Below are 25,773 nucleotides of genomic sequence, written 5' to 3'. Positions count from 1 at the left end.
TCCACTTTACAAGAAAAGGAAAGTTAGCTGGCTATTTGTCCTGCACAGCACTGTGGTTAATAACCCAGTGGACAGGGATCTGCCTTAAACAGGAAGGACAGGAAACAATCCATGTTGGGACAAGTAATTTGCATCCACTTTCTTTAGACATTTTCTCCCCCATCCCCCTACTGGATTCTCCTACAGGCAATAGTAATAATGACACTTATAAAATGCACTTATAAAATGCAGACTATAGGCCAGAGGTTGTTCGAACATTCTATAATCAATAACATATTTGATCCTCAAACAACCCTTTGAAAGAGGTATGATTATTACTTTTCTTTTACAGATAAAGAAACTGAAGCCCAGAGATACTAAGTGACTTACCCAAGGCCACACAGCTAAGAGGAGGAGAGAGCCAGGATTCATATCTATGCAGTTTGGCACCAGAGTCCAAGGTTTTAAACACACTACTAAAGGGATTATATGATAATGTGTCTGAATAAATTAAAGCTGGATTCTTCTTCTAAACTTAATGTTTACTCCTATTTTTACAAATAAAAATGTATATATTTGTGATGGTCAACATGATGTTTTGAAATATATGTGCTGTGGAATACCTAAGCGAATTATATATTTTCACTTATGTTAATGTTATGTTTTGATATATGGTGTCCTCCAAAGCTCATATGTGAGACAATGCAAGAATTTTCAGAGGTGAAATGATTAGGTCCACTGTGACATATCAGTGGATTAAGCCACTGAATGGATTAATTTGGTGATAACTGAAAGCAGAAAGGGTGTGGCTGGAAGACTTTGGGGCTTACATTTTGTCCCTGGTATGTGGAGCTCTCTCTCTCTCTCTGCGTGCTGGTTGCCATGTCCTGAGCTGTTTTCTCCACAAAGTCCTCCTGCCCACGATGCTCCACCTCACCTTAGACCCAGGTCTATGGAGTCAGAGAACCAGAGACTGCACCCCTGAAACTTGGAGCCAAAATAACTTTTCCTTCACTGTATTGTTCTTGTCAGGTCTTTTGGTCACAATGATGTAAAACTGGCTTAAACAACATACTTGGCTATTTTTTTTTCTTTAGTACTAGGGATTAACTCAGAGTCACTTTACCACTAAGCTATATCTCCAGCCATTCTTTTTTTTAAATGTTTTTTAGTTGTTGATGAACTTTTATTTTACTAATTTATTTATATGCTGGGCTGAGAATCAAACCCAGTGCCTCATACATGCTAGGCAAGGCTCTGCCACTGAGCCACCATGCCAACCCTCTCCAGCCATTCTTTATTTTTTATTTTGAAATAAGTCTTACTAATTTGCTGAGGCTGTCATTGAACTTGGTGATCCTCTTGCCTCAGCCTCCTGAGTAGCTGGGATTTACAGGCCTACATAACTTTTTTTTTTTTTTTTTGGTAGTGGGAACACTTGAAATCTACTCTCATAGTGATTTTCAAGTGTCAAATACATTGATATTAACAAAAATCAACTTGATGGACAATAGACCACTTGAACTTATTCTTCCCAGATAACTGAAGTATTGTGTCCCTTGACCAACAACTCCCAGCCCCCATCTATCTCCTACCCTAGCCCTGGTGACACAAGACTGGCCTATGCTCTGCCTCTGTGGGCTGACTATTTTAGATTCCACATGTGAGCAAGGTCATATAGTTTTTCTTTCTGTACCAGGGTTCCTTCACACACCATAATATCTTCCAGGTGAGACAAATAAAGTTAATGAGTGAAATGAAACTAGGATTGGGTGACCACGGTGACCTCAAGACACATCCCCAACTGGAAGGGCAGCATGCACCTCTCCACTGTCTCTCCCTCTGTGGGGCACACCTGGCCATACTCCTTCCTTACTTTACACCTGAACCTGACTGAGCAGCTAAGTGTTGCTGGGGATGAAAACCCACTGGTCTCACTTTAAATCCATGTCCATGGATTCCAGGGGCCTCTTCACACTACTGGGGAACCACTCCATTCTCCTTTCTTACCCTATAAAACAGCTCTCCTTGCCCTCCCCTACACTTCCTCTCTGGCTCACTGCACCCCTTCCTCCAGTAGCCTCACACGTTGTCAAGAAGCCCACTCTGTCTGTGCTCCTGGCCTTTAGGACCTTCTGGTCCTCTGGTTTCCTGTTGTGTTTGGTCAATAACAGGAACCTGAAGGAGACTGGAGGGTGGGAGGATATGAGTTCCCTCCCTGCCAGGTCATGGAATAGTAATTGCAACACACCCTAATGAAGGATGAAGCTCCCCCTGGGCAGCCATTCCCACACCACAAACTCTCTCCAGCTTTGGAAAGTCCTTCCCCTTGTCCCTGCAGTACTAGAGTTTAAAGTGGTTCCCACTTATAGAAGTTTCTGAGATGCTTTGCTACCTATTATTGGTTTTTCTTAACCTGCTGCCCACTTCTTCATACAATCCCTTTATCAGATTCTCCTCCTGTTTCCTGCACAAGAGTGTCATCTATTTCTGGCAGGGACCCTCACTGACATAGCACCCCTGTTTACATCTCCAGACCTTCCCTCTTCCCAGAACTCTACACATTGGATGCACTGACTTTATGATAACTCCATGTGTATGTTTAGTACATGTCTCCTACTGATTGTGTCAGCATGTATTTGTGAAGACCATAAAGCACAGAAATGAGACATACTGCACTCCCTGATAGAATTCTTCATTTCTTACCATCCCAGACTCCTCCAGTTCTTCCCATCTAAGTAAGATGGAGTTGTCAACCACTCAGTGCTTATGACCCAAATCTAGGCCTTAGTCTAGATCCTTATGTTTGATTCCTTACTTCCTCCATCAAATTCATCAATGGATCTTGCAGATCATCTGAATATGGTCCTAATTTCTCACCTATACTATGCAATGGTCTAAGTCTCTCACCTCCATTACCTCACTCACTGCCATGACATCCCATCCTCTGCAGTGCAGGCAGGATCATGGTATCATAATTTAAAGAAGACCATATCACCTGCAGCTTAAAATCAGCAATGAACCCAACCTCTTGGAAAAGTATCAGAGAAGCCTCTGCCTTTCTCAACTCGTCTCAGACCACTCTCCCTGCATCTCCTCCCCCAGCCATACTTCTTGTGTTCTCTGAACACAAGGATGTTCTTACCACCATATCTCTTCTTCCTGCCTCACCTCTACATGAGGGACTCTCTCCCCTCATTTTTATCTCTGCTCAGATGCCACCCTTCAGAACAGCCTTCACTACACCCAACCGAAATCAGCAATGAAACTGTGTTTGCTCATTCACCACAAATTTTAAAAGCCTGTACTTCTCTCCTCCTAGGAATGTGAGCTTCGTGAGAGTGGGGACTCCTCTCCATTTGCTCATGACTATCCCCCTGGACACCCGTGCAGAGCCTCCTAAGCATTATGAGTGAATGAGTTTGATGAGTGAATGAATGAATATGAGGCCTCCCGTGATTGCCAATTTTTCAGGAGAAACCAGTAAAAGGAATTTTCACATAAAAGCAGACGAGTTTTTTTCACCTTGGCAACTGATTTATGTTTTAAAATTGTGACTCAAACAAAAATCATATCTGCAAGCCAAATGGGGTCAGTGAGCCATGAGACCATGTTCCAAGGTTATTTAAAAGGAAAAATATTTAGGGACAAGGAGTAAAGGACAAGTTTCCCAAACACCCATCCCAAAGTGACCTTTGGAAGACTGGAACTGGATGGCTTCACTCCTCTTTTCTGAAGCACTGCATTTCAAAGTTCCTGGGCTCTAGAATTCATTAACTTCTTTTGTTTCTCTTCTGCAGCCGAGGGTACAAACTCAATATTAGATCGTCATAATCTATTTTTCCATTTTTACAAAACTTGTTTAGTTTCATTCAAATCTCCAATGTCCTTTCTGTGGTTTTCTGCAGTCTTCATCTCTTTGAAATCCCCTAACTGACAGCATTTGCTCTGACACATCACACACCACGGAAAATTACAGGCTGGTTGTAGCTGATTGTGTCAGCATGTATTTGTGAAGACCATAAAGCACAGAAATGAGACATATTGCACTCCCTAATATAGGAGGTAATTTGTTTTTTGGACTGCCTGGTATTTGTGACATTCATTAGTGAGAGATACAATAGGAAATAGAATTACACAAATGGGAGCTTCTTGTTCTATATGCTATCTGGGAGGTGCACATGATGTACTGCACGGCTGTGCTCCCCAGCCTCCTGTGTGTAGTGCTGAGATGTGCTTCTGGCTTTTGTGTCCCACATCTGGATGAGAACACAGCCTTCCCCTCCGGAGGGCCTGGGGCTGGGGTGAACCCCATGCACCCCCTATCCCTGTCTCTTGTGAACTTTGTTTTCAGGATACTTCTGAAGAATAGTTAGGTTCTATGAACTGGGTAGGGAGGTACTTCTCTCTCACAATAAATAATGATAATCTTTTCCCAATTTACAGAAGAAAATTTGAGTTAGGGAAAAGCTCAGTTGAAAAGAAAAACATGCTCCTATACCATGTATGTTCTTTTTCCTACTTTTTTTTCTAACTAGGATGGGTCATTTGCTAGAGTGGGTGGAAAGAAAGAAAATCATAAGCATCAGTTGTCAAGGTTCATTGTTCTGTGCTTAGCACATCAGCCTCTCTCTCTCTCTCTCTCTCTCTCTCTCTCTCTCTCTCTCTCTCTCTCTCTCTCTCTCCTTGCCACATAATTAAGAGTACAGGCCCTGGAACTGGACATTCTAGATTTAAATCCTGGCTTTATTACTCACTAACTGTATGACTCTGGGCAAGTTGACTAGCCAGTCTGTGCCTCAGTTTCCTCACATGCAAAATGGGGAATAATCACGTTACCTGTTTCAGAAGATTGTTTGAGGAGTGAGTGAGATCATAATACCAAGAAGGTAGTTAGTACCCAGAACAGAGCTGGTACTCAGCAAGCCCTCTATAATAACATGTTAGCATTACCAGATTGGCAGAAAGAGACTGGGTTTTAGAAAAGGAAAACCCAGTTCCCACCAGGACTATGCCATTTGTTGTGTGCTCCGTGGCCTTGGACAAATCATTTATATTAATTTTATTTGGGGTGGGGAGTTACTGGGGATTGAACTCGGGAGCACTTGACCACTGACCCACATCCCCAGCCCTATTTTGTATTTTATTTAGAGACAGGGCCGCACTGAATTGCTCACAGTCTTGCTAAAGTTGCTGAGGCTGGCTCTGAACTTATGATCTTCCTGCCTCAGCCTCCTGAGCCACTGGGATTGCAGGCATGAACCACCATGCCCGGCTCATTTATATTAATTTGATACATGAGGAAGCCAAAGCCCTTAGTGTTTATCAGGACTTACTTTCTAGTGTTATTTGGAAGATGAACCATAGAGAAGATAACATATCTAGGACAGGGCTAGCTTTGAGTAGAAATTCATTAAATGAAGTCAAGTACACTTTCATAAATAATTAGAGACTTAAAATACTTAATGTTAACATTAATGTTGAGGTGAGTGACCTGCCTGGGCATTGGCATCACATATTCCTGCTAATAAATTTTTCCAAGTTGATAGAATAGAATCTATAGCCCTTCGATTCCCTAAGCTCCTTAAACAGCTATAAGGGCAGAAATATGCCATGAAACACAGAAGCCTATAAAATCCTGGGCTCTGCCTATAGAGACGACATAATTGCAGCTGAGACTCTAGCTATTTTCCTAGGAGGTTGCAAAAATAAATAGAGCTATTTTGATGTATTATCTGAAATTAATCCAAATTCTTTGAAATTTTATTTGGCACTTATAGTAAAACTCTGATAACTCTCAAGAAAGTTTGCCCAGATAATATTAAGAACACTAGACAAGGAACCAGCTCTCCTGTTGAGTCCCTCTGGGTCAGCAAGAATCAGGATGACTTGGAGCTGTCACTTCTGCTCTCTGGGATTCAGTATCTTCGCTTATAAGATGAAGCAGCAAGTCACTTAGCTTCCTAATTCTAAAAATTTATTATTTTAATTCAAAGGTCTGAAATTGACTACATGAAAAGGAATCTATAGGGAGCATAATTGAAAACACATATCTGTTTCTTAAACTTCTGCACCATTTGATGCCCATAGATTCGTTAAGTAGTTTCAGGGTTAGAGTCCTGTCCATATGGAAGCATGCCCATCAGCAGACCAAGATGTTTATGGCTGAGCCAGAAAGAAAGGTGGATGGAAATAAAACTCTTACCTTTTAACTTCTTTGGCATCACTTGCGATGAAAAATCCTAAAGTACCTTCTTGGATCTTAAGGTGGTTTCCAGGATTAATTAATATACTGCTCAGTGAAAAAAAAAAAAAAGAAGACACATATATGAGGTCACATTCTGAGTAAAACTTTGAAGGCAACACCATACTGTTGTTTTTATAGGGGCCCCACTAGTCTAATGCTTTCTCCAAAGGTTTATCTCTAGACCTTGATGTTCACTGGCCCACACATTTAATTGGAGAACATCATCATTAAACTCTACTGGTTAAATATTGGGTTGGCATACTCCAAGTCGAGGAAATCAAAGCAAGTCTTTGCTTTAGGGCTAGGTTTGCACGATGAGGCAACCTAGCTGCCACCATGGGCCTTGGACGTGAAGCAAAGTTCCTCACAATACATCCCTTTTGAAACTCTATTGATGTTCAGCATTGAAACATCAGTGTTCTAATGAAGTTCTTGCCACATTAATTTTCCATTAGATGATAGAGCATTAATGGGACCCCTATATGCATATAGAAACATACACACAAACATACCATATATTACTTTGAGGAATGGTACAAGCTACCCATAATCAATACAAAAGCAAACTGAATGTCTTCATATCATTGATGAGGACATGGAAGTAGACTCCATGTAAATCCTAGGTAGGAAGAATTTGTTCTAGACAGACAATGTAAAAGAAAAATGCCGCAGTTGGATATAGGTAATGATTCCAGTCTGCTATTTATAAAAATGTAAGGGGTATTTGAATAAGATGTATGGTTAGCATATCATTAGGGGCAAACTGTAGTTAGAAAACAAATGAAAATTACCCCTAAAGGGAAGTAGGAAGCTAAATATTCACTGCCTATTTCAAATTGGTATAAATAGACTAGCTGACCAAGTTGTGTTTGGACTGACAGGAGAGATAAATGTATCCTAATCTAATAAATGGGCAAAACAAACGAGTTTAATTTTCTGCAGATCAAAAGTAGAATATGAGAATGTTTTACCAGAGACTGAGAGGAGGCTTTGGGCTTAATAGGTACTGAATTGGTGATTCTAACTGAAGCAATAGATAACAAAAGTATTCTCTGATCTGAAAAGCTGGTGATTAAAGTAAAAGATATTTGGAATTGGTCTAAAGGAAGTGCTCACATGCCCCAAACAACCAAGATGGAGGAATGTAATTAACATGTAATCTTTTTCTGCTGGTAAAACCATTCCAGAAAAGTGTCATGGCCAAGAGAGATCTGTCTGCAGCAGTACAGGAAGGGCCTGAGTGAACTTTTGTTCTGTTGGGAGTGTTATGAACAAATCATTACTGCACAAATAATTGTGGTTAGACATCCACCATTACCTATAACAAGACCTGACAGGAGAAAATCAGGCCTGTGTCGTCACTGTTATTAACATTAAATAGTAGCAAGAGTCTATGAAGATTTGACTGTTCTACCCCAGAACCACAGACAGCAATGAAATTCCTTCCAAATCAGAAAGCAGTAGTCCACACTAATAGCACAGCTTATAACAGGCAATAGCCTTACGCAGGCACCTCCTAATTACTCCTCTGCCAACTCACACACTGGTATCACAGGCCTCTGATACAGCATGATTATGAGGGGAAAAGGTCAGAGCTTATACAGTTTAGGTGGATTTCTTATCCAAAGTTAATTAAATACATGTTAGAAAGGTGGAAATATGAATTCTGCTCATTTTCTTAACTCCTTTTCTTGCAAGTTAGCACTTCCGTCTGACTTTGCAATCAGAAACTGGGTCCAAATCTGAGCTCTGTCACTGAGTTGCTGCCTGAGTTTGGGCAAGTTACTAAACCCTAATACTCAACTTTCACCCCTACAAGAGGAGATTCATGATAACAACAGTCTTCCTTCAGAAAATGGAGTGAGGTAATGTATAAAGAGCTCAATGCATGTTGGGTACTTTTGATTTTACTTTTAGTATTTTATTCTTGTAAAAAACAAAAAACATCCAAGTATATTTCATTGTCAATAGTTATCAGAGTTTCTTTAAATGGCCCCATGAGATAAAATACAGGACTTCTTATCAAAATACCCTGTCCGTAATGAGACAAAGTTACAGGGTTGTACAATGCAGGTTGATGCACCAGGCATCCATTAAAAACCTGTGCACTTCTGGCGCCTAAAAAAGCTAGTTCCTTAAAGATAGAAAAGTCTATATTTCTAACATAAGAATGGAAGAAAAGCTTCTGAGTAGGGAAAAAAAGTCCTCACATGATTTGAGCAATGGAATTGAAAATGTGACATACATCATCTTGGTGACACATGTGCACGAAACAAGCCTCCCATAGACCCCTGCTTCCTTGCCTAACATTGTGGGCCTCATTAATTGCACTCCAGTGAGCGAACCCACCATGTCATTGTGAAATATGATGATAGCAAGGTTCCTATCAATGAGAAGTTTCTTTTCATTTCCTTTCTTCTTTATCTACAGTGAACAAGAATTGGCCCTTAGTAAAAATTTGGGATTGGCATTCTAGAGAGTACCACCATTAAGATCATTCATTACAAACTTCAAGCTTCTTTTGGTCATGTTATTGTGTCAGAAAGGAAAGATTTTGGCACTGACATAGGGTACACTGTCATTCACCATTAATTGTAATTGGTTTTTTTGGTACATATTAATTATATAGAAGAGAGGGTTTCATTGTAACATATCATACATGTACCTTACATAACTTTCCAATGGTGGGTGAGCACTCAGGTACACAAGTCAGGCCCCATCCATTTGGATCCCTGGCTTTGGGCATGTGGACACAGCTAAGCCTCATTTTCCTCGTCAGTAAAATGGAGATAAATAATCACTAGTTTCCAGTGTCTTTAAATTAAAGTATGTACTATTCTCTGAGAGATATAGTAGATCTTTTATCTATGCTTTCCATTAATTATGAGCAAGGTGGTTGGAAAATGAGAGTAAATAAACTCTCATAGGACCACAACTCTAACCTCCACTTTGTCCTTGATACTAAAAACCCACCCAAAAATTAACCCTTTTCCTGACTGCAGCACCTGAAATACTTTATCTCTGCACAAATCTGGAGACTAGCTCATTCAGAATGGCTTTTAGCAACACATGAATAGTGCCTGTCCCTTAAATCTTATGGCTAATGCACATGGAACAGAGAGCATTTCCAGGGGCCTCACGGACTGTGCAATCCCAATATCCCTTTCTGTGGGTGGGGTGGGAGAATTTAGAGAGTCCTTATGGGAGGTGTGAAGCAGCACCATTTGCAGATACCAAGGCAGAGCTAAGATAACCTATTGGGTGGGACTTGAAAGAATAACCCAGCCCTTAAGAAAATGAAAGAAAGAAACTGAGATGCATAAAGATACTAGCTGTGCTGGATTCAACTTTTATATTTCAGGGTCTGGGGAAGAAGCACATGCCCTTGTTTCCAGGGGCCCACAACATTTCCCTATGCAAGAGGATTGAATTCCAAAGACTCTTTCAGGAAATACCTTACTGTTTTTGATAGATCAGATTTTAAATCTTCTATCCACATTCCAAATCTAGAAAGTTTAAATAAAGTGTTAATCCTCCTCGTCTGGAAAATATAAAAACATAAGGATTTTAGACAAGTAACTGTTCTTACTTTTTCCAGGAAAATGCTTACTACCCCTAGAATTTTTTATTGACCTTCTAATGGGAATATGTAAAATTTTTCCAAAAATCTCTTTAGGAGACTATCCAATGTTAACTCATTTTGTTCTTATGACTGCCAAAAGTCCCTTTTCCTATGTGCCACTTTAAATCAGTTCTCTGGCTCCAACTTTATCTAATTCACTAGCTTATCAGAGATAAACTTCAAGATGTGTCATGTGAAGTATCCAGAAAAATCTCTAAGAAAAGAAGACCATATATCCATTAGCAGAATTCCAATAAGGACATCTTGGCAGGGGTAGACATTCCCTCATTTCAAGGAACATATAAATTACCCTCTTTTCTATTAACTTGATGGTTTCAATTGAAAGAACCCTATGACAGCTGGTAGCACAGGGCTGGTGTGGCCCCTTTCTTTTTTGCTCTCAAATTAGTTCCATATCTAGATTTATTCTTTGTCCACCCATCAGTATGTAGAATAAATTCATATTTTCTATAAGGAACCCATCATTGAGTAGAGGGGTGCAAAACATAATCATGTTCTATTTACTTCCAAATTTCTCTCAGTAGCATGCAACAGTACTTCTCAACTCTTGTTGAATGAATGAAACTTTTAAATCATTGGTCTCAGTTCTGAGTTTTTCTTTCCTTCTCAAATAAGATGAAAGGTAGTTCCCTCTGTTCTTTCCAAACCATTAGGCTGACCCCAGGAATGACCACATCTTCTGGCAGATTGGTTACCAAGCTCATAATCTCTGGGCATTAAGTATAAATATGAAAATATGCAAAGACACAGTGAGTCACTTGGGGAGTTGGAGCAGTTGATTTCAAAATTGAAAGTAGAACTCACTCCGAATGAAATTTATGTTCCTAAACATAAGACTCATCTTTGTGGAATGGGGCAGTAGGGATCAGTCCAACAGGGAATCACCTGTATTGGGATTCTTTGAAAGGTATTCACCTGCACTTCTTTTATTGGGCAATTTATTGGGCATTTCTTGGTGAACACTGCTCAGGTTGGAGGACCGGGCTTGGTGGGGGAGCAATGAATTTTTTTTCCCCTTTTGTCCAACATTTACAAATAACAATGGAAATACTTAGTGATCCATGATCTCTTCTTCAATTGTTATAAACATAACCTATTTACTGTTTGGGGATATGACCAATGATTGGCAATTCAAGTGAAACAGATCTTGTTTTAAAGAAAACTTTTTATCCACTATGGACAAATATGATAGGTGTGTATTTCCCTCCTTCCCCTCCATTTCTGGTAGGTGTCATGTACCATTCCCCAAGCAATTAAGAAAATATCATGGCTCATATGAGAATACAGTTTATACTCAATCATATGGTAATTATAATTGTGTCCAACAAACTAATGGGACTTCATTAACTGAAGCAAGCAAATAAGAACCAACTCGGACTTCAGCTCATGCTATGCCCAGATATCTCACACCACTGGGATGGGCCTGTCTGAACACACACATTAATATACAATTGCTCTCAGTTGGGATTTGTTTGAACCAAATGTACCCCCTCTAAGAGCCCAACTGCGTTGCAATTTGTGGGCTGTATTAGGGCACAGCTCAGAGAAACCCCAAGTCTCAAACCATATCACCTTTTTGGAACTTTTCATCTCTTCTGGGCTTTCAATATGTGCTGCTGGAGTACCACACAACTACACACACACACACACACACACACTTTACTTGAGGATATGTGTAGGAAGCACAGTTGTGTATCCCATGCTTTAATATATTAAGCCCAGTTCACTTCCATAGAGACAACGTAATACAGGTTGCTCCCAGTTGATCAGACTCAAAGGACCAAAACCTTGGTCCCTGGGGGATATTGGCAAGGATTTGTTTAGCCCAAATCCACCTCAATAATTTTAGAAATAGAATATTAAAATATATTTTGCACATGTGAAAATATTAGCCACATGGGGATGGAGAGGAGAGAGCTGATCTGAGAAGGACAATGCAAACTATTTGGTTCTGGGAGCAAGCCATGTTACTTTAGGACAAGTCATGCCTACATCACATCATGCCTTCATCACAAGATAAAAAGACTCAAAGGCCAAAAGCCAACAGCAGAGGTGCAACCACTGTGGACCTTTGAAGATGCAAAGTGTTGCAGTAACTTCTTTCAGTTGGATCATATCAATAATACCAAACTGACAGGAAGCCACCTCTATTATACATCTGCTCCAAAATCACAGGAGAGCTGACTGTGGAAAGAGTTACACACACACACATACACACACACACACACACACGAGTACAAACACAAACACATGACAGTGATCACAACCACGGAGAAAAACAACTCTTGGAAAGATGAACAAGTAGGTCTTGCAACGATCTGTTTTCAACAATACTCTCTTAGAGAACACATTATTGAAAAACTATGCTGAAAATTTTAACCAAAAAGTAAAAAAAAAAAAAAATGCCATTGATGATGATTTAGTCATGCTTCATGCAACATAAAACAGCAGCAAAACAGGATGAAGTCACACAGTGGAAGAAGTTGAGCTACTTCTTATTAAGAAATATTGACTTTGTCCCAGTAAACAGCACTCCTTCAGTAAATCAGGTGTGATACTTGCAATTTAATAGCAGCGTTCTTCATCTTTACTGAGCACTGCCCAACAAATTAAATTCTTAAAATGAGATCACCAAAATAAGGATTGGGAAAAAATAAAATCATAAGGGTTTGGTGTCTGTTTTGTGGTGAAAGGACGGAAACTGTGTTCTACAAAGTGGAAACTCAACACAGGAAGGAGGAGGTCACAGGGAACGTGGATGTGGGATGTGGACAAAATGGCACCCGCATCTGGTGGACACCAAGACACATTAGGACAATACAAAAACAGACACAAAGGGCTGGAGAGAAGCATCCTCCTTTTCAACTTTACTAATATTTGTTCCCATCATTGGTGCCCTGACTGAAAATAGGATTATGCCTTTTCTTGTTTTAAGTTTCCTGCAAAGAAGTTAGTGCGTCATCCAAAAGAATCAACAAACCAAACAAGGACAGCAACAGGCTACTTTCAGTTTTCATGTACTCTAGTTGGAGAGGGATATATATATATATATATATATATATATATATATATATATATATATATATATATTAACATATATATACACTAGACAAGGGAATGAGATTATATATATGTACATCTATATATATAATCTCTCTCTTCTTGAATTCTTGGCAAATGGTTAGTCCTGTGGTTAGGAGTGAAGACAGAGGGTGGAGGTTGGAAGGAAAGTTAACGAAGAGTGCATACCGCTTTCGGCTTCTGCAAAAACGACAAGAAAAGAATTTAAAATCAAACAATTTGATAATAAATTGACTGACACCAGAAGGAAAGAAGGAATAAAACCTTTGTTTCAAATCACTTGAAGGATGCATGTGAAAACAAGGTTTTTCAGCAAAGCATGAAAACAGTATCATGGGGTGAAACCAATAACAAAGGAGGCTGTTAAACACAGGTTGAAGGCCAGAGGGTGGGGGGAGAGGGAGGCTTCTCTGCACCTGAACACCTGGTTAGTTACAAAATGTGAGAGGGAAAGAAATGGGGGACTTTTTACATGAAGAAAAAATTTAATTGTTTTCTCAGGGAGCATCCAAAAATGCTTATTTTAAACATGGTCATTATGTTGGATGAGTCCTGGTTATCTCAGGGGCATGATCCACATTCCCTCAGACACACCTTTTCCCACAAGAACCAAAGTTCTTCCACACTGAGACCAAGCCACATTTGAGGATCAGAGCTGGCAACCATACACAGAAAGCCAAAACAAAGCCAAACAAGTTCTTTTCATCTATTTTTTTAAAATATGAAAACATATATATATATATATGTATATATAAATATGGCTTTGTTGAAAACATCTCAGATTTATGAATCAATTAGAGGGCCCATCAAAGAAGAGATTTTGTTCTCAGGGAGATCACTGAGTTCATTTTGTAGAATGGTAACAGCGAATTCACACTGAACCATTAATTGCCTATCCCTCTCTTTCCTTGTGACCAGGTAGGAGATTGGTCAAGGTTTACCAAACAGTCTCCTGCCATGAAGTTATTCCAGAATGGTAGGAAAAACACGATATGCATCATCATGACATCTTTTTTTTTTTTGGTGGGGGGGTGGAGAAGAGAAATGCACAAAAGTGATAAAGAGAGAACACAGAGTTACACAAAGATTTACTGATTTGGCAATGTGAAAAATATAATTTGCAAAAACCCAGGATACACAAGCCCCACCCCCCCAACAGGTACAGGTGAGGACTGGCAAAACCATGGGCAAACAATCACCCTGGAAAGTTCCACTTTATCTGTTGAACAGTGAATAGCCAGGACCCTCTTAGCTTTTTCTCATTATTTTTCACTTTGCCAACATGGAAAAGGAAAATGTATACATATATACATATCTGTTAATTGCTAGAGCCGTGTTCTACAAGTGGCCACCAAATCTACCACTTCATCTTTCTCTGGCAGATTTGGATTTTCAAAGTAGTTCAGCATTTGATCAGATTGACTTTGCATGCAATCTGATCTGGTAGTTAGGGTAAGAGAAAACATTGGATTGGACTTGATTACAATCCAGTGTTTTGTGGCTTCTTTATTATTTATTTATTTATTTGGGGTCATAGACACAGACTATACATTTGGAAGTCTGGCTCTATTGGGGCATTCTTCCAGATAATGAAAACTCCTTAAATAATGATAGAGGAACCTTCTAGTCTTGCCCTGCATCTGCTCAGTTTTGAAGGCATGTGCCAGCAGATGTCTGCATTCTACCCTTGTGCTGCAGGAACAAATGATTTACCATAGGAGGAACAGACTCTGGATATGTCATTTCAGAGAACAAAAGCCAGAGCCTCTCTCAAACAGCTCTCTTTCTTCCAGAACTATTGATAAGAAGTGGGTAGCAAAAATCATCTCTTTATATTTGATATGCAATGCATTCAATACCCCATCAAAAAAATTCCATGTTAACATGATGACACCCTCTTCCAGCCGAGATCCCATGTATTGACTGGTGTGTTATCTATTTCAACCAGACCCTGTCCCTCATCAGTCTGATTTGCACATAATTAAGTGCAAAATAAATAAATAAAGAGAGCTCCTGCCCCCGAGCTCTGCTCTCCTGGCTAATTTACATGAAGCTGATATTCTGCCACCTGGATTTCAGCTGCAATGGGAGAAGCACATATGGTACACAATAGGCTGCTTGTAATTTGGCTATCAAGAGGGCTGGTGTCTCCCATCATGGCTCTACCCCAGGCCTGCTGTAAAGGAGGTCTGAGTCCACCTGCTTCTTTCTCACAGAGGTAAACAAGGGTTTCAAGAAATGGTCTTGTTCCTTGTTTTATGTTTAGAGGGCAAAATGCCCATATTGGTGTGATCAGGTGAAGATACTGGAATGGCTCATCTCTCTCATCTGAGGAAATCCTCTCTGGATACCCTGTTGAACTTGGGATGCTAGGTTGGTCTGAGATAGGAGCTGCAGTGTCCAGTTGAGCATGCTTTAAGTGTACCCCTAGGGTTAGAGAGGTGTTGCATCAGTTTCAAAGCAAATAAACAACGTATTAGAAAGAGGGAGTGGACTAAAAGTTCTCAGAATGAACACTCACACATTTGGATGTCAACGGGTTGCTGGGAGGTAGCCAACTTACCGGCTCTCTCGGTTGGCGGACTTGTACTCAATGGCTATCATTAGGAGCTTGAGCTTCACAAAACACAGCCTGCAACGAGATAGAGAAGCCTCACAGTCAGTGCTCCTGGATGAGCCGAGACACAGAAGGAACACTGTTACGACCTTTCAGACTACAGATACAGTCTTTATCCAAGGGGATCCTCACTCCTCTGTGCCAGTGCCAGAGAGAGGGTGGAAGCTACAGCCCCCCCTTTCCCCATTAAACCTGATTTCTTGCGTGTGATAAGGTGCTGGATGTTCAAAGTGCAAATTGCACCCAGGTCTGGATGTCTAGACAGACCCCAAGCAGGGTTTCTTGCCTGGGGATTTACACAGGGCCAAATTCATTAGTTACTCAGTCAGGTAGTAAAATGTTAACTACAGGGGGAGGGAGAGATTTGGAGCAGCTGGACCTGTTATTTGGATTCCACTTCGGTCTTTGGTACAAATGGTTTATATTGTTGTTCTGAGCAGACCCCTGTGTGCTTGGAATGATGGTAATAATACTTTGCTTCCATGTAAGTGCCCAGCACATGACTACAGCTTTGTCACTACTGGCTCTATCCAAGCTGTCTCACCTCATCTGCCCGGTGTTTTGTGGCTGGCTCCTTCCAGGCTCGCTGCCTTCACTGCTGCCTCCTCCCACCGCCCAAGTGCCTTCTCTTCTGCTCCTGCCCCTCCTCCCAGGCCACACCACATCTAATCTTCCAAGCCATAGGTGTTCTCCAGGTAACACTACCCCTGATTTTATTCTCAGGACTCTTCCATCACCTCATCTGTAACCACAGCATTTGGCCTAGAGTCTATTTTATACCAGTGCTGGATGCTTATTGTTTCATGTGTCTGAATTTCCCTCCTCCACCAGAGCAACTTCTTGAAAAGTTTTTGACTTGTTGAGAATTCTCCATAGTGCACAGAGAATGTACCCACTGCTATGAAGAACTCATTAAAAAAAATGATTTCTACTTACTAAGTTTTAATTTTAAGAAAATAATAAGAGGTGCCATAAAATATTTAGACATAAAGATGTTCGGGGCAGTGTTATTTATGTAGTGTAGAAAAATCCAAAGCAACTTAAGTGTCCAATAATAAGGCAATGCTTACATGGTGCAAGGTTGGTATTAGGCAGCATTCAAAATGACTTTTTGCAGACTATTTCAAAATATAAAATCAATAAATACTATTATAAAACAAGATGCAAACTTGTAAATAATATGCTAGAATTAAATGCAAAATATATTTATATACTCAGAAATAAAAACTCACAAACAAAAAAAATGAATTGCATATATATTACAAATTTTTGCAACGAGCCTTATCACTTTATGTCTTTAAGGACTATTTGGATAATGAAACCTTGGTTGACTGATAGATTTAAAAAAAGAGTTGACAGTTATTAGTTCCAGAATTACATGGGGGATAAGGTGCTGGGTCAAGGGGCAGGGCCTTCCTTAACAGCCCTTTTGATTCCTCACAATATCCCTGAGAGGGAATTTTTACCCCACTTCTTCAGACTTCTATTGGTATCTATTTTACAGGTGGTTAAACTGAGGCTCAGAAAACCCATGCAACTTGCCCAGTGCCTATGCATTAGGTGTCTAGCTAATACCCAGCAGGATATACATTTTCATCCCCAATGAAGCTGATTTTGCATTGGCAGAGATGTGCAATGAGCAAATATACAAGTGAACAAATAATAAGCTTTCAGAAAATGACATGCTATGCAGAAAACAACCTAAGAGAATGAAGAGTGAATGACAAAGGGTGTGTCACCTGTGACAGACCAGGAGGACCATTCTGAGGATATACAGAACAATGGAGCCTGGGAAGCAGGCAATGGAATGATAAGGGGAAAAAAAATTCTGTGGAATAGAAATGGCACGTGCAAAGGCCTTGAGGCAGAAAAGAACTATGGGTGTTTGAGAAACAGCAATAAAGCCAGAGAGGATGAAACTGAGTGAGCAAGATCAGAGTGATAGCGAATAGGCCAGAGGGCAAGGTAGGAGCAAGGTCACGAGAACTTTGCCACAGCAAGGAGTCTGCAGCTTATTCCAAGGAATGGGTGTCCTTTAGTTGGTTTTAAATAGAGAAGTGACATAGTCAGCCTGGACAGTTCTGGAAAAGGCCTTGAGTTCTCCAAGAGGAATGAGACCAATTGCTCATTCCTATATTCGAGGTCCTGGTCTCACAGACTTGCCTTCAAGAGATAGATATCAGAGACCCACTTCCATTCAGGTGTATGTGGGCTCTCCAGTGATTTGCAGGTCTTCTGATTCCTGCCAGCAGACTCTAATGACCTGGGCTTTGTGCTGATTATGCAGCTTGCTGAAACACCAGCACACATGTCCAAGTGCAGCAGGGAAAATGCCCTTTTTAATTTATGTCCCATGGAGCTCCACTTACATGCACCCTTTATGGAGTTGCTACTTTTAGAGCTTAAATTAGTTTTAAAAATCAGGTACTTTATGCAATGTTTATCAGACCAAATTGCCAGATTAAGAAACCACTATCTAATGTAAATAGTCATTAAATACCAAAAAGAAAAAAAATTCAAGGAGAAATCTGGTCTTCACTTAGCATGGATTATGCAAAGGTTAATTTGTTTTTATCCTATAAGCCACGACCATTCCAATTTCGGCCTCTGGTAGTTCATGGGATCAAAGATCTTAATCGCTTAGCTTTTGTGAAACTAAGCCTACTGGTAAGAAGAAAAAATTGTTCACAGTAATGGTGAATTATTTATTCCAAGCTACTATAATGCCATTTATTAACTGGATATAAAAGGAAAGGAGATTCCTAATGCTAGAAAGTCAACACAATCTATGCAACTTCATTCATGTTTGTTAACCTTACAAAGGATGGACAGTGGATCTCTAAGCCCTCTTTCAAATCCAAAATCTAACATTCTTTTTCTCTCTCTCTCTTTTTTTTTTTTTTTTCAGTACCAGGGATTGAACTATTGAGCCACATTCTAAGCTCTTTTTTAAATTTTTTTATTTTGAGATAGGGTCTTGCTAAGTACTCAGGGCCTTGCCATGTTTCTGAGGCTGGCCTCAAACTTGCAATCCTCCTGCCTCAGCCTCTTGAGTTGCTGGGATCATTGTCATGCCCGACAAAACTTTCCCACTTTCTCAGATAACTCTACACTCCCTGATAGAAACCTCCTTTTAAGAAGCCCTTTAGCCCAAAACAAGCTGTTACTCACAGGCCAAAGGAGAAATGACAGAGGAGAGGCACCGAGTGGTATAAACCAAGGGAATATACGCAAACAGTGTCTCACCACCCTTTCAAAGTGGCTGATCCTGACTTTCTTATGTGGAAAATAAGCTGAAGTCCAAAGCGGACAAAGCAACTAGCAACTGGCTGAAGGTCAAATGGATTTTACACTAAAAAGACAAAAGTGAGTCTTGGAATATAACTTAGCAGTAGAATACCTGGCTAGCATGCATGAGGTCCTGGATTCCTCAAGAATGTGTAGGAAGCCAAAAGTGGAAATCAAGTCTCAATACAGTGTGCTACGCAGATGCTTCTTTTAGGAATGGAGAAAAGAAAGTGGTGGTCACAGCCCAATGTGCAGACACATTGCTTGGTTGTTAACATTGTTTTTTAAAAGCTGGAAACAGATACCAATAGGTGATTTCACATTAAAGGAAGAATGGCTTTTCTGCTTTCCTTGCAAAAATCAGGTAAAGCCAGACTGAAATCACCATCCATATGGCTAAAAAGGACTGGTACTATGAAGAACTCTTTCAGCCCTCTCCCCAGGGGACGTGTTCTCCACTGTGCCACAGTCCCCACTGTTCCCTATGGTCTCAGACCCCCTCACTCTTCATGTTTTTTTGCCAACTTTCTGCCCCCTATGAGCATCTAAGTTTTTAACTCCTGCTCTAATGGGTATTGTCAGGAACTTGGCAAAATACATTGAATAATAAACCATGATTCAGATTGAAAGCAGAACTATGGATTCACCATGAGTATTCAAACCACAGTTTTTGGTCACAGGGAGGTGGCCAGTGTCAGGGTCCTGGGTTTAAGGATATAGCCGAGATTCAGGCTCTGGTGGGGGTGTCCAGTGAAGAAGAGGGGATGGAGGCAAGGAAAAAGGGGAGCGGATAAGGTTGATCTCTTGCTTATCTCTCTCTCTCTCCACTCTAGGTTGTGCATCGCTAGTACAGGATGCACGCTCTGCTTCCTGGCATCTTGAGATGTGCAAAGAGCAAACTTCCAATAAATGAATGGGCTACAGAATCTCATGAGTTACTGAAGTGATGGACAAGGGACAGAGTAGAAAACTAGGAAAGTGTAGGCAGAATAAAGGAGAGGAGTACTGCGTCCTAAAACAAGTTGCTTCTTAGCTTGTCTTGTTTGGTCCAGGCAGGCAGAATGGAAAAGAAGGATGTTGAAGGAAATAATAGCAGTGACAGGTTCTGGGAATCTAATCTTGACCTTGGATCTGTTGTGCCAAGATGCAAGTCTGAGTCTAAGATCCACATAGCGATTTATCCTTGGGATCTTCTTACAAGGGGTACCTAGCTAAGAATATGCCTTCAGACCACCCCAAATGAAGCCCTGTGGTTATATATTTACTTGCTTCATTCAACACCATTTGGGCGGTGATGTAGAGGAGAACAGGCACTAGCCATTCAGTCCTCACAGCCATTCTCTGATTTTACCCATACTATTTGTGTTTCAAAGTACAGAGGACCAGTTTGGGATCAGGAAGCAGAATTAAAAAGAGGTAAGATGCAAGGAAAAAAAAAAACAGGAAGCCTTCACAGTGTGATAAATAGGATAAGACTGGCCATAAGTTAGCAAGAATTTAATTCTTGGTTTCTAAAATAAAATGTCCCGATATGTCCAAAGCAGGAAGTTGTCACTGGCTGCAAAAAATAATTACAGGGGGAATAGAAATGACTTATTTTTTTCAAGAAAAAATGCCACTTGTCACAAAAAGGTCTTAAACCAGCAATCTGCAATAAAACTGTTGTAATAACAAGTTAGATTGCTTTCCTGATAATTATTAAATAGAGGTCTACCAAATTTGACAACGACATTATACAAAACCTTTTTCTTTCTTTCTTTTTTTTTTAATGTCAGCATCATCTGTTAACTATAGTAGTTTCAACCCAGATGTTCCTGAACAAAGGCTCTTAAGAATTAGAGTCCAACTGTTTCTACCTACCCAGAGGGAAATAAATTGTTCTTGCCATTAAGTCAGCCCCTTTGACTAGAAAGATTACTTTCTGGTGTGAATTAAGCATGGAAACCTGTCATACAGTTTGCACCTTCTAATGTGCTCAGGAGAAGTATGCAAAGATGGGGTCTGGAGCTATTGAAGATGACTCACCCCACGAGGAAGGTGGGTGAAGATAGAAGCAGCAGTTCCTTGAAGCACCAACCCCTCTCCAGCTACTTGGAGGGCCCTGGGATTGTCAGGCTGATGCATGTAACCAGAGTAGATTTGATGTAAACACTGCACTCTGGGAAACCAAGTCCTTACAATCAAGGGGCTAGGGTGGATAATATTTACATTCAAGAGCTTTGATTTGCAACAGTAACTTTTGAAAATGAAAACATCTAGTTAAAAATTTTAAAACATCTGAATTTTTAAGACTCAGCACCAAGAAAACAGAAGTGACTTAAAATATTTATAGAAGTGTTGCTAAACTCCTTTTCTTCATTGCTTTGCTAAGGTGTGATGGGAAGGTTTTAAAGTATCCCTACTCTCAAATGCACACACACACACACACACACATACACAAATCCACTAGCACACCAAAACCACTTGAAATTAAAAAAAAAAAAAAAGGGTGTGGTGGCACACGCCTGTAATCCCAGCGATTCGAGAGGCTGAGGCAGGAGGAGAGTGAGTCGAAAGCCAGCCTCAGCGAGGTCCTAAGCAACTCGGTGAAACCCTGTCTCTAAATAAAAACAAAAGGGGCGGGGAGAATGTGGCTCCGTGGTTATGTGCTCCTGGGTTCAATACCTGGTACCAATAAAAAAGAAATCACCCAGCTATTCCCCTTCTTGGACTATTCCCTAAAGACTTTAAAGGAGCATACTATAGGGATACTGCTACATCGATGTTCATAGCAGCACAATTCACAATAGCTAGACTGTGGAACCAACCTAGATGCCCTTTAATAAATGAATGGATAAAAAAAAATGTGGGACTTATACACAATGGAGTATTACTCTGCACTAAAAAATGACAAAATCATGGAATTTGCAGGGAAATGTTTGGCATTAGAGCAGATTATGCTACGTGAAGCTAGCCAATCCCTAAAAAACAAATGCCAAATGTCTTCTTTGATACAAGGAGAATAACTAAGAACAGAGCAGGGAGGAAGAGCATGAGAAGAAGATTAACATTAAACAGGGATGGAGGAGAGGTGGGAGGGAAAGGGAGAGAGAAAGGAAATTGCATGGAAATGGAAGGAGACCCTCATTGTTATACAAAATTACATATAAGAGGAAGTGAGGGGAAAGGGAAAAAACAAGGGGGATAAATGAATTACAGTAGATGGGGTAGAGAGAAGATGGGAGGGGAGTGGAGGGGAGGGGGGATAGTAGAGGATAGGAAAGGTAGCAGAATACAACAGACACTAGTATGGCAGTATGTAAAAAAGTGGATTTGTAACCGATGTGATTCTGCAATCTGTATACGGGGTAAAAATGGGAGTTCATAACCCACTTGAATCAAATGTATGAAATATGATATGTCAAAACTATGTAATGTTTTGAACAACTAACAATAAAAATTTTAAAAAAAAAGAAATCACATTGATCACATTGACACGGACAATTACCATTTGCCTAAAGTGTCAACAAAGTCACTTTTAGAGAATGCTGCTATTAATATTAACCAGAAACATAATATAAAGAAAAACTGTGCATTTGATCTAAATACACCCAGCATGGAGTCAAAGCCTAGCATTTTCCCCAGTTCTAACTCATCTCACTCTCTGCCAAGAATTCTGGGCCTGCCACTGCCTCTACAGTCTACCTTCAAAGATTCTATAGATTCTATGGCCATTGGTATAATCACTAACACTCAGGCAGATTACTGGTCACCTTACTAGACCATATATTAGAAATAATACTCAATATTATCCTCACATCTGTTTTCACACATGTTAAGCCCTAATTACAGTACTTCCATGATATGTGCATGAATAGGGCCAGTTCTGTGAGAGGAAAATTGTTTTGAGAAGATGAGACTTAAGCCCCTTCATAAATTTTCTTAAAATGCCCATTTCTGCAGCCAAGATATAGAAATCTATCACTTAAGCACTGGGGTTGCCCGGCTTCTTTCTGCTCCATGTTCAAATCTGGATGTCTTTTTTTTTTTTAATGTTTCACATATTTATTAGCAAACCAACCCAAACCAGTACTACAGCTTCTGTGACACTATCCAGATAGGGCAGACATTTTCAGGTGGATGTGACAAAATGATCATAGCTTTGATAAATATGTGCGCATTTCACGTCATTCCTTATAGACCCAGCTTGGTTCTTCTCCAGTGTCTCCTCTTGGAATTGTACCTGATTTTATTACCAGTTTTCATTCGAATCCACTGGGGAATGGGACGATTTTGCTTTTGTTTCTTGGCCAAAAATCGCTTGATCCTGAAAGTCTTGTGAGAAGACATGGTGAGGGACCAGATTCAGTGCTCGTACCACAATGGCCGAAAAAAGGCGAAGAGGAGGAAAGAGGGCGGAAGCTGGATGTCTTTTTTGAAAATCTGATTTTTCACAGGACTCAGGTTGAATTAGTTGTCATTTTTATTGGGCGAGAGGTTCAGCTTTCTCTGGGTAGTCTCACATTCTTAGTTTCCTTAAGGGGCTTCTTTTGAAAGATCTGCCCATGCAGAACAACACAGGAGAGCAAGATTTTCTGAATTCTAGGATTTTCTGAACACAGGTAGGCCATGAGGAGACGGAGAATCTCTCTGCACTGTCAGAAGACAGTGCAGTAGCATCTACACTTGCCCCTGGTGTGAGGTCAAAACTTGTACCTTTCAGCACAGCAGAGGAAGATCTGGCTGCAACTCCCCAAGTCACCCTGAATAACATACTCTACATCAAATCTGAATTTTAACTGCTCCATCAGCTGCAGAGGGACAGAGAGACACATCATATTTTACATACATCTTTTGTCCTAATCCCCCCCTGCACTGTAAAAACCTGATACAATTAAGCTTTTATATTTTTCAAGTGATGAATGACTGACTAGTAGGCTCACCTTGGGACTCAGAACCTAGAACTCCGTGTTCTTGCTGCAGCCCAGCTGCTCAGCCTCTGGCTTCCTCTGGCTCCTGCTGCCCACCTGCCTCCTCACCCTCTCCCTACCTGGGGCAAGGGAGTGCATCCTCACCTATGCCAACTCTCTGTTTCTCCCCAAAGCAACACATGTCAAAATATACCTGACATGTCTCTGTTTCCCATCTAAAATCTCAGAGACCCACATGTTCAGAGTTTGTGTCATCCCATGTTGCACAGTCTCCCATCCCAATTTCCATTCCCTTAGAATACCTACTTCCCTCTTTATTTTTTAAAAAAATTTTTTAGTTGTTGATAGACTTTTTAAAAATTTTATTTATATTTGGTGCTGAGAATCAAACCCAGTGCCTCACACATGCTAGGCAAGTACGCTACCTTTGAGCCCCAGCCCCAACCCCCCCACATCTTTCTTTAACCCCTATTTGGATCCAATCTCCTTCAGAGAAACAGCTCAAAGGGTGTCTCCTCCAGGAAGCCTCCCTTGGTTACTCCAGCCTGCAGGGAGCTTTCCCTACAACCCTCAGCATCTGTACTCCAGTTGGGAGCCTCCACCAGGCACTTCAGGGATCCCTGTGTCTCTCTGAGGATGAGTATGATTTCCCTCAGCCAGGTGCAAGGGAAGAAACCATAGAAAAACCAAACTGTTTGGCACTTATAAGTATTCTTATTAATCTTTTTATATTCATCTATTTGATCAAATCTAATCGCAGGTTCTTCTAGAAGTGGCACCAAGCTTGGGAAGATGGTATAAATATCCCAAATTATTGGTTTGTTAACTGGTGACTGATAGGCAGGAAAATTTACTAAACAATAAGAGCAAACAAAACTTGGAAATGCCACCATGTGTTTCTTTCTTTCTAGATGTTTGTATTTTATAGGGATAGAGAGGGGTGCAAGAAAAAAGAGGGACAGCAAAGGGGAAAATGACATTAGCTAGTACTAAGAAGGAAGTAATATTATCCCTATTTCAGAGATGAGGAAACTGGGAGTGCACAACAAGTCCAAGGTCAGGCACTTGGTAATTTCAAAGAAAGGGGACACACGAAGACCTAATATCTTGCCCCAAATCACATAGCCAGCAAGTGGCTCATGCTGGGGTTTGAGCCCAGGCCTCTGGGACTCCATGGCTCACACTCTGTGCCTCACACAGCATCCTATTGTGGAAGTGGCTCCTAAGCAGGACCCTGCCCTTCTCCCTGCAGGTTTGCTGCCGGCCTCAGCACTTTCACAGTCACCTGCTGAGGAAGGTGGCAGGAGAAGCAGATGGTTGGCTGGTGTTCAGGTAACAATGGAACACTCTCCCTCCTTTAGGTCTCAAAGCTCCTTTGCCTTGGAGTTGCTGCCGTATGGACCCAGGGGCAAAACCAAGGGGACAGGCTCAGGAGCTGCTGGCCCTTGAAAGGAGCATCCCGTGGGCACCCCGGGGAAGGTCCAGGCTGTGCCCACCATGATCTCCAAGAAGGCCAATGACTTCAGGGATTGGTCCTGACCCATCCTGGCTTCCTCTGGATTTTCCGCATTTGGGCTAATTTGTTCTTCAGCCTGATCCTGCCTTACTTACCCCCAGTGGAGACCTGACAGCAGGCATTAAAGGGCTCAAGGGCTCAGCACCCCCATGTCCTTTCCCTATAGTGATCTGGATTAGGCCTGGGGTGTGGGGAGACCAGTCAGTGGTTTTCCTAGCATGGCAAAGTGCAGACTCCATCCTGTTCCTGAAGATTGCAGAGAGCCCCACATGAAGAGAGTATGATGGGAAGAAGCTCAACATTCCAGTGACTGGGCTCAAAGTGGGAAGAAGAAGAGGTTATCCCAGAGGGTGAAGTGGAGGGCTGGGATCATGAGACAGGAGTTTCTAATCCTCAGACTTTGCATCAGAATCACCTGGCTTCCTTGTTTAAAACAATAAACATTTTCAGGACTAGTCCAAGACATTAATATCTGGAGTCGAAGCCTAGATG

General features: G+C 40.9%; 2 protein-coding genes across 36 annotated transcripts in view; both read right to left on the bottom strand.

Annotated features, from left to right (window-relative positions):
• Positions 1 to 25,773, bottom strand: part of Kcnma1 (potassium calcium-activated channel subfamily M alpha 1) — a 708,132-nt gene that overhangs the window by 127,853 nt on the left and 554,506 nt on the right. For 18 of the 35 annotated variants that reach the window (XM_078039526.1, XM_005325841.4, XM_005325842.4 and 15 more), the window contains exons 16-17: positions 15,514 to 15,582; positions 6,185 to 6,271 (exon numbers count right to left, since the gene is read on the bottom strand). In XM_078039526.1, the coding sequence (XP_077895652.1) occupies positions 6,185 to 6,271; positions 15,514 to 15,582 (156 nt within the window). Of the gene's footprint in view, positions 1 to 6,184; positions 6,272 to 13,118; positions 13,131 to 15,513; positions 15,583 to 25,773 lie in introns of all 35 variants that reach the window. The other 17 variants (XM_078039512.1, XM_078039502.1, XM_078039518.1 and 14 more) reach the window with 1 other exon arrangement.
• On the bottom strand, positions 22,874 to 23,244 carry LOC144366251 (large ribosomal subunit protein eL39). The gene has a single exon (XM_078020182.1). It carries the CDS (start codon positions 23,182 to 23,184, stop codon positions 23,029 to 23,031), a length of 156 nt encoding a protein of 51 aa, XP_077876308.1. The 5' UTR covers positions 23,185 to 23,244; the 3' UTR covers positions 22,874 to 23,028.

The sequence above is a fragment of the Ictidomys tridecemlineatus genome, chromosome 1 (genome assembly GCF_052094955.1).
Source record: "Ictidomys tridecemlineatus isolate mIctTri1 chromosome 1, mIctTri1.hap1, whole genome shotgun sequence".
NCBI classification, from domain to species: Eukaryota; Metazoa; Chordata; class Mammalia; order Rodentia; family Sciuridae; genus Ictidomys; species Ictidomys tridecemlineatus.
Note: the sequence above shows the minus strand (reverse complement) of the source record. Positions and strands in the feature narration are given on the sequence as shown.